The 10,190-nt window shown below is 38.7% G+C and overlaps 1 protein-coding gene across 1 annotated transcript; it reads right to left on the bottom strand.

Annotated features, from left to right (window-relative positions):
* Positions 1 to 6,660: 6,660 nt before the first annotated feature.
* LOC128011685 (uncharacterized protein K02A2.6-like) lies at positions 6,661 to 9,711 on the bottom strand. The gene has a single exon (XM_052594362.1). The coding sequence runs from the start codon at positions 9,709 to 9,711 to the stop codon at positions 6,661 to 6,663; it is 3,051 nt and encodes a 1,016-aa protein (XP_052450322.1).
* Between the last annotated feature and the right edge of the window lie 479 nt (positions 9,712 to 10,190).

Genomic DNA, 10,190 nt, shown 5'->3' with positions numbered 1-10,190 from the left:
TGAATCATTTCAAAATCATTCATTCCAAAACTCTGATCTAAATCAAATGATTCACAATTTGTGCTCCGCGAATAATTCGGATTGGGACTACTGTGCTCAGATCACAAATCATTTGATTTTAGATGTGACATGACTTTGGTGTGGATTTGTGAATCATTTGATTCTGAATGGGACTTGGGAGTACATATCACAAACCTTTTATATGATTTATTTTTTATTATTATTATTAAACAATACAAAAAATAAATCCATTAAGGCAATACAGTTATGAAAACAAAAACAAAAAAAGAAATTATTTGCCAATTTATTTGTTTTTTTTTTTATAACCCACAGTTTTACTACAAATACAATGATTAAACTATGATTACTGTAGCAAAACCATGGTTAATTTTTGGTTAACTATAGTAACTATGGGTTTTGTTTTATTTCACCTTAAAAGGACACTGCATAGATGAATAGACATGCATTTTCCATTTATTAAATTAAAAGCTTTTTTTCTTAAAGCATTGGATACATCAGTGATTAGAAAACGTTATTTGCTCCATAACCATAACTCATAGCCAAACCTGAAAAAAATGGTGTTAAAAGGGTAAAAACGTTAAAAATAAATAAATAAATAAAAACTCTAAAAACATTTTTGAAGACTTGCCAAATTAATGAACGAAGAATGCATGATTTTATGCTTAAAATGGCACTGGGATTTAATATGGCAAATTGAATTGGTTTCAAAGGGGACATTTTTGTCTTTGAGGTCCTACATACATTACATACATTGATAAAAGGAAATGAGGGTCAAATATTAAAACTACAATACAGTATAAACACCTTTTTTAACATACAAACAAACAATTGCTGTTTGCATTAAGCCAACATTTTCAAAAACTAAAATTACCCCAAGGATGCACTACGGTTAAAGACGCCGTTATATTGCTTTTAGTCCGTTTTCCCAAAAGAAAAATACTATAATTTATATATGCATAAAGTGTTAGGTGCACAATATATCACAGAATTAAAACACATTGAACTACAAGCCAAAACTTTAATGAGGGTCTTTAAAAAAATTACAATGAATACAATTACTCAGAAGATGTCTTTTCTGGTTGTATAGTTGTCACTTGAAGCATACACCTGGTTATTAATATGTATATTTGATTTACAATCATGTATGAATATACTGTACTATTATGTTCTGCATAAACTATTGAAATGAAGTCTTAGTGTGCTGACACTGGCAGCGAATGCTAATTTACAAACTCCTGATCTGAACAGGCCCTGAAATTGTCTCCAAATAATTTCCTAGCTTCATAATTTCCCCTCAGTTCCCTAATGACCCAGAACAGGTATTATGCACTGGAATGAATAATCACTACAAACTTTTAGCAGCTCTTTGAAAGAAAACAAAACAATCGCATCTCCAAAATGAATTATGAACATGTTTCACTGGAGGGAATTAGGTGTGGAATATTTAGTTCAAGCTGCGTTTGGCGAAAGGCTTTCACTGTTAAATGAGAATTGAAGCTTGGCTCTGACTACCTTCTAACTGTTAAACACACTCAATAGGAGGCCCGTGTCAGCCTTTTTTATGACATGCTTTGCCGAGTTAACAACAGCTCTCAGAAACTCACATTACCACCCACAACTATTGTCAGCCGGGTCTAACAAACAGAGGCCGGGTCAAAACAAAGTGTCTATTCATATGTTTGCTTTACTCTGTTTCTAAATGGCACGGCATGCTTTTAAAGCCCTGGCACATCTTAATACAAATAAAAGCAACCTGTACTTTGCATTCCTTGAACAATAACTACAAATCTAATACTGTTTAGACTTTTTTTTTTTTGTTGAGGTTTAAGAGGAGCACTTTGGTATTTGTTATGGCCGTTGCATGCATATGTCATAATTTCCTCAGACTGGAATAGTTTGCACAGAAGTTTGTTTCTGAAGACAAATGTAATTCTTAATAATAAGGTTATACACAAAGACAGAACAGACCCTTTGAAATGCACCTTTCAGTTGCAAGTAGAAATGGCCTTTCATTTCATTCCCTAATCAAGTAAATCAGCAGAAACGAAAGAACTTCCAAGCTTTTACCTCTAATCAAGTCGGAAATGTATTACCAGCGAAGACTTTAGGGAGATGCAGACTTTTCTCTCCGTGCAAGTCATTTGTTTTTCCATTAAAGTCTGTCGGCCATGCAGAAGAGAGCAGAAGCAGAGGAAGCAGAGATTCAAATAGATTCACTAAATTATACAGCACCATTTTATGGAAATGATGCAATAAATTTGGCATTACAGGGATAGTTTGTCTAAAAATGAAACTTTTGACTTTATTTACCAAGTTTTCAGTGGACAGCAAAAAGGGAATTCATTAAAAATATCCTGGCCGCTCTCTAAAATGAAAGTGAGGGTGGATGAGGGCTTTAAAAAAACGACAGAAGAAACAACAACAACAAAAGTAGTGCATTTTACTGTACATTTTGCTTTTTACTTCTAGTGATCTAATAATACATTATTTTTGATTCGTTGTGGTGCCCAGTTTGTGAATGAATCATTCTTTTGAGTCAAATCTTCTCAATGAATCAACTGATCCAGTTTACCAGCCAGTTTGAGTGATTTGTTCACAAATCAAACTGGGGTGCGTTTCTCAATAGCTACAATGGTCACAAGTTCCAACATTATCAATACTAAGTTAATGAAACTTGTGATCAAAGTTAGTTAACGATGCTTTTGGGAAATTATCTGATTCTCAAAATCAATTCTTACTCATCTGATTATTACTGAATTTGAGTGATGCTGGTCTGTTTTGCACATAAAGCTACTTCAAAATGAATGGAATATAGCGCAAAAGTCATGAACTATTTTATTAACATTTTTAGGGACTAAAAAAATGTCTCCGATTTATGAATCATTCTTTTGAGTCTAATATTTTCAGTAAATTGACTGATCCAGTTCACAAATCCAGTCTGAATGATTCATTCACAAGTCAAACTGATCTGATTCTCAAAATCAATTCTTGATTTGGTTAGAAGTGTCTTCTTGAGCCAGTTTTACCAAATCAGCTTGTGCGAGTGCTCTTTTGGCGTTAAAATTTTAAAAAATCAGATTTTACTAAAGCTGAAAGTGACGCATTAGCACTGAAAGTGTGGACACGGTTATTTTTTGCATCTTATCATATTGAATATGCATTTGTAGGAGCTTCCCTTTTAGATGAAAAAATGTTATGGTAGATGAGTATTCAAATGTATCATGCAACATCTTGCTCGTCAAATTACTGGCATTTGCACCATTATTTAACGTCCCAAAAAAGCATGTCTTAAACTGTTTTGTGCTTGAAATGGCTGCAATTGTTGCTGCTATCAGTATATCAAAACTGCAAACAAACCTTCAATTTTTGGTCCTCCGGGTATTTTCAATGTACTATGGATTCTTTATTTCTTTATGTGACTACGCTAATTTGCGCTGTTGCGTCCATGTTCTTTATTTTGTGCATTGTTAGTAAATCACCCGCTGTATTACAGATGTTTGTGGAGTGTGTTTAGTTACTCAGGAACAGGCAAACAGTGACAAACAGAAAGAAAATGCCCTCCAATTCAAAACTAAGGGTCAAAAATTGCCCCTGCACAATTAAATCAAATCAATTACAGCAGTTTACAGAAAAATATTTACACTTCATGTTGCATGTTTTTTTTTTTAATTAATTAATTTATTCATTTTTTTTTTTTTTTTTGCAGCATTGAGCATTATAACCAATGGCCAATCAGAGACTGTATATGATGACAGAATCTTCATTTTTGAGTGAACTGTCCCTTTAAGTGAATGATCTCTTACTAATCTTTTCTGTGTGAAGTTATATCCAAGTCTACAGCTTTGCCACTACGACAGTGTTTGTTACGCTATTAACCAGTGGTGGACGAAGTACACAAATCAAGTACTTGAGTAAAAGTACAGATACGAATAATAAAATATTACTCCAGTAAAAGTAAAAGTACTCCTTTTTCAATTTTACTCAAGTGAAAGTACAAAAGTACTCAATTTTGTATGTACTTAAGTAAAAAAGTACTGAAAGATAGATGTTTGCAATTTTATATAGGCTAATTTAATTTTATATTAGCACATTTTTTTTTTTTTATAATCCTACTGCCCAAAATACCTTTTTCCAAAATAACCACTATATGGAGTCAAGATATATTTTTGTTGTTGATATGGACTACGCTGATGAGAGTAATGTTAACTGTGAAGCTTACACTGTGATGTACCTGAGAGAAAACAGAGATTCTAATCTGATCTTCACCCGTAAGAAAAAAGTATTTTAAAGTTTGTGGATTTACAGAACACCACAGTTATATATGACAAGATAATAAGGCCTGAAGTTAGGAAGAACATCTTAAGGAAAATATAATTATATTTTCATAATGATTTTTTCCTTCTCAAACCTTGTCTGCGGTGTAAAAACACCCCTGGCCAAACGGGGTGCATCTCTTCCCCTCTTTGATAATTACTGTAGTTACCATGTTCTGAACATCACATCCTTTCTTTTCTCCCCAGATGTAATCTATCTATCTATCTATCTATCTATCTATCTATCTATCTATCTATCTATCTATCTATCTATCTATCTATATCTATATCTATATATATATATATATATAGGTGGTTGAATACAAATATTTGGACATTATTTATAAAAATTACCTCAAGTTAGCACCAGCAAGCCTGCTAGACATTTAGCATCAGCTACAATATTTACTTATTTTCAGTACTGTTCTGAATAAACATTCATGTCTGTCTAACGTTACTCGTCTAAAAAAAAAAAGCCTCAAGTTCAAATATTCATTTATCACCAATTAACTGTTTGACAAACACTTCCTGCTTCGAGATCTGAATTAAAAAAAAAATCTCAAACATGCTCCGAAGTCCCAATCTGAATCAACCGAGTCGCGAACAGGCTCCGAAGTGCCGATCTGAATCAACCGAGTCGCGAACAGGCTCCGAAGTGCCGATCGGTATCAACCGAGTCGCGAACATGCTCCGAAGTGCCGATCTGAATCAACCGAGTCGGGAACATGCTCCGAAGTGCCGATCTGAATCAACCGAGTCGCGAACATGCTCCGAAGTCCTGATCTGAATCAACCGAGTCGCGGACAGGCTCCGAAGTGCCGATCGGTATCAACCGAGTCGCGAACATGCTCCGAAGTGCCGATCTGAATCAACCGAGTCGGGAACATGCTCCGAAGTGCCGATCTGAATCAACCGAGTCGCGAACATGCTCCGAAGTCCTGATCTGAATCAACCGAGTCGCGGACAGGCTCCGAAGTGCCGATCTGAATCAACGGAGTCGCGAAAATGTTCCGAAGTCCAGAAGTCCCAATCTTAATCAACCGAGTCGCGAACAGGCTGTGAAGTCCCGATCTGAATCAACCGAGTCGCGAACAGGCTCCGAAGTGCCGATCTGAATCAACAGAGTCGCGAACAGGCTCCGAGTTGCCGATCTGAAAACTTCGACCAAAGAATGTAAAAAATAATTCTATTTCTCTAATAACTCTAACTCTACAACTCTATGAAAGACTCAGATCACGTATCTAAAAATAAATCGCTATAGTAAAAGAGAAATAATAAGAGGAGTGAAGTTTCATACCGCTCTGCTGTGTTTGGTCCTCAAGCGCGTCTGACGCTCCGCGGCGCGTCTCCGCCCCTCACACGCGCGTTTACAGCGCTAAATTAATCATCTTTGCTAATTATTATACATTTACTTCATTGTCAGCTTCAGGTACTTCATTTATTATTGTTCAATTAACTGTTTTAAACAAAAAAAGGTTGTATTTCAGTAATAATTCTAAATTATCAAAATAAAATATATAAAATAATAATAAAAAATATGATTTTCAGTTACAATAATTAATCCTAAATTCCGACCTTAATAACTTACTTTTAGCAACATCAGACGCACGCGCTCACAATATCTCACGGTTCTTACTTCTGTAGACTCACACTAAACGGTTCATTTGAATCAGTGAGTGGTCGACTCCAGAACAGCTGCAATCGGATCATTCTAATTCGTAAACGAATCGTTTGGTGCAATTCGCGATCCGATTTAAAGGTTTATTTTGAAAAAGTACGATCTTATGCTTTGGAATGTAGTGAAGTAAAAGTAAAAGTTACTCAAAATAAAACTACTTCAGTAAAGTACAGATACTTGAAAAATGTACTTAAGTACAGTAACGAAGTAAAGCTACTCCATTACTGTCCACCACTGCTATTAACAATAATGTAGTGGTTTCTTTTAATAACCTTTTATAACTTGCGTCGTGGCGAGTGGAAGGATGACACCAGGTAAATCGTTTGCGTTTTAATAACAGCAGCTGCGCTGACAACTGACTACAACCATAACCAGACACTTCACATCTCAATCACTCCGCCTCTAAGCGGGCACTATTTAACCTTAGTATATGTGCATGGCACTATATACTACATCCTCCTTTCTTATAATAAACAGAAAACAAAAGTTTATCTTTAGCAGATAAAATGTAGCTTAACTGAAACAATATTCCAACGTGTATCAATCAGGGATACATTAAACTTAAACTGAACATATGCAATTACATATCTACTGTTTACCCTTTTTTTTTTTTTTTTATAAACAGCATAAGCTCAATATTGTATGCACTTAATGGCTTAACACATAGTCTCTGAATCTAACTGGAGGCCTAATAACTCGGCCGCTTCTGGTTTGACCCGTTGGTGGAGGAGGAGAAGGCTCCACACATGCAGTCTCATCAGCCCCGGTAGAAGCATCTGGGGTGCTGTCTTGCTCATCATCGAGACTGTCCGGTTCATACACCTGAATGTTGCTGGGTGTCTTCCTCAGGTGTCTCCTGTTGCGCCTGTACTGCTGTCCAGATGATGTCATTATGTCATAGGACCGTGGTTCAGCGCATGTCGCCATGACAACAGCAGGACTCCATCCTCGTTCAGTTTTCATGTGAACAATCCCACCAGGCGGCAGCATCGGAAGTTTCTTTGTGCCTCTGTTGTAATAAGCACGCTGTCTTCGCTGGAGATCCTGAAGAGTAGAAAGTGCATTAGTTGGTACTGCAGGTTGCAGTACTGTGCTTGAGCTGGGTAAAGTGCTTCTCAGGACCCTGCCCATAAGCAGTTGTGCTGGAGAATAGCCCATACCTGTGACAGGTGTGTTCCTGAGAGTTAGAAGTGCCAGAAATGGGTCAGTGTTGGTTTGTTTGGCCTTCTTTAACAGGTACTTAACAGTCTTCACTGTTCTCTCGGCCAGGCCATTTGACTGCGCATAGCCTGGGCTGGAGTGAGTGAGCTTAATTCCCCATGCTGTGGCAAACTTTCTCATTTCTTGGCTTGCAAAAGGCACATGGTCGCACACAATTTCTTTAGGTATTCCCACTCTGGCAAAGACCGATTTCATCTTGTTAATGACTGTGTGTGTTGTCTTGTCTCTTATGTTTAGTACTTCCGGGTATTTGGAGAAATAATCTACAACCAGAAGAAATGACTGACCACTGATTTCAAATATGTCAGCTCCTACTTTCAGCCATGGAAGCTCTGGGATTTCATGAGAGATCATCGGCTCCCTCTGTTGGCGAGGTTGGAACTGCTGGCAAGTTGCACATTCCTCAACCATTTTTTCAATGTCTCTAGTCATACCTGGCCAATACCAGTGTACTCTGGCCAGAGCTTTGGTGCGCTGCATACCTTGGTGTGCCACATGCAGCCTCTGTAACATGTCTGACCTCATTTTAGTAGGTAGAATAATTCTGTCTCCTGCAAACATTATTCCTTCTCTAATTGACACTGAGTGCCTAATAGGCCAGTATTGCATCACCTTTTTGTCGACTTGTTTTCTGTGATGTGGCCAGCCCTGCCTGTGAATGTCCAGCAATGTTTGCAGTATGACGTCATTTTGTGTCTCAAGCTTTAACTGTGCCAGAGTCTCTGGGCTTAGGGCCTCTGTTGGCTCAAGAGCATAGATCACTTTTTCTTCAAAAATGTCACACTCACCCGGTTGCTCATGTGTAGTTGCTCGTGAGAGTGTGTCTGCGATCAGTAACTCTTTACCTGGCGTGTAAATTACATTCAGGTCATAGCGTTGCAGCTGAAGTAGCATCCGCTGTAGTCTGGACGGAGCTGTTCCCAGTGGCTTTCTCAGGATCGTTTCCAAAGGTTTGTGATCTGACTGCACATTAACCTTGACTCCATAGGCGTACTGGTGAAAGCGTTTCACTGAAAACACGATAGCCAGAAGCTCCTTCTCTATCTGTGCATAGTTTTTCTCTGTGTCCGTTAGAGCTCTGGATGCATAGGCGATAGGATGTCCATCTTGCATTAGACATGCACCTAAACCGTCCTTGGATGCATCTGCTTGTATCACGACAGCTTTCTTTGGGTCAAAGAATTTGAGAACAGGGGCTGTGACAAGCGCATTTTTTAGACTATTTACAGCTTCCTCATGTTCGTGTTGCCATTGCCAAGCACTGTCTTTTCTCAGCAGCTGTCTCAGTGGCGCTGTGGCCGTCGCTTCTCCAGGTATGTACTGTGAGAGATACTTGATCATCCCAAGCATGCGTTGCAGAGCCGGTCTGTCTGTGGGTGATGGCATGTCAACTATTGCCTTAACTTTTGCTTCGTCTACTTTAACACCCTCTGAGGTCACAACATGACCCATGTATTTGACACTGTTCACCTTGTATTGGATCTTCTCTTTATTGAATTTGACATTAGCCTCCTTTGCTCTAGTCATCACCTTTTGCAGTATTTCGTCATGTTCCTTTTCTGTGGACGCAGCGATAATCATGTCATCAGCAATTATGTGAACACCCATGATGTCCCCAAATGTCTCGCAGTTGCGTTGCTGAAAAACTTCACTCGCCGACTTGATTCCAAATGGCAGGCGCTTAAACCTATAGCGCCCCCATGGCGTGTTGAAAGTGCACAGTAGCGACGACTCCTTGTCCAGCTTTATTTGCCAATAGCCGTCTTTCTCATCCAGTACTGTGAAGATTTTCTTACCAGCTAGTTTACACAACACCTCATCTGCTGTGGGAATTGAATAATGCTGTCTCAAAATAGCTTTGTTTAGGTCAGTGGGGTCTAGGCAAACCCTCAGCTTCTTCTTGTCTTTCTTTTCTGTGACTACAAGACTATTGACCCATGTCGTCGGCTCAGTTACTTGTTCAACAACGTCTGCTTTTAGCAGGTCATCAAGCGTGTCTCTCAGTCTGTCCATAACTGACAGTGGTATTTTCCTGCAGCCATGTATGACAGGAGTGACTGTAGGGTCAATGTGGATGTGATGTTCACCTGAGAACTCACCAAGTCCTTCAAAGACACTTGCATGTTGCTTTAACAGCTCCTCTTTTGTAGTTGGGAACTTGACTGCGAGCGTGTCAATGTCCATCCTCTTTATCAGACCTAACGCTTCACATGCATCCTTGCCTAGGATAGCTGTGTCTGAGTGGTTTGACACATAGAACAGCTGGTTGGATTTGGTTTGGGCATTGGAGCACTCCAGTGAGATTGTCCCTTCTGGTTTCAGCTTAACTCCACCGTACGCCACCAACACAGTTTTTGTCGGTTTTAGTTGCAAGTTTATTCGTTTTTCACGCCTGGCTTTTCTCTTCAATGTCTTGTACACAGCCTGCGGTAGTACATTTGTTTCTGCTCCTGTGTCTAACTTAAACTTAACAGACATGTCTCCAGCATCTATATCTGCATACCATGAATTGTCTCTTTTAGTGCTTATTTGGTCAATATTCACTGTCCCAATGAAAAGTGTGTCTATTTCTGAGCTCAAATCATGCATTTTCATCTTATGTGTTGCTTTTGTAGTCTCACACATCTTTGCGTAATGATTGAGCTTACCACACTTTCGGCACGAGACTCCAAATGCTGGGCAAAGCCTTGGTTGATGTGACTTTCCACATTTCCTGCACCCTTGATCCTTTATTTTCCTGCTGTCACTCTGTACTTGTAGTTTTCGTCCCTGTTTCCATTGTTGGTTGTCTTTACCTTTGGTTTTGTTCACTGCATGTATTGCTCTTTCTTGTGTTGTAGTACTCATTGCTTGTATTTGTGCTTTGGCAGTCTCCGCTGCTCTGCAGATGTCGATCGCCCTCTCCAGTGTGAGATCTGACTCTCTTAACAGCCTTTCTTTGAGCCGCGGATCATTCA

This window comes from Carassius gibelio, chromosome B23 (genome assembly GCF_023724105.1).
Source record: "Carassius gibelio isolate Cgi1373 ecotype wild population from Czech Republic chromosome B23, carGib1.2-hapl.c, whole genome shotgun sequence".
Taxonomy (NCBI): Eukaryota; Metazoa; Chordata; class Actinopteri; order Cypriniformes; family Cyprinidae; genus Carassius; species Carassius gibelio.
Note: the sequence above shows the minus strand (reverse complement) of the source record. Positions and strands in the feature narration are given on the sequence as shown.

Bases quoted from the DNA above. Each gene is read 5' to 3' on its own strand.
- LOC128011685 (XM_052594362.1), bottom strand. From the start codon at position 9,711: ATGTCTGTTAAGTTTAAGTTAGACACAGGAGCAGAAACAAATGTACTA.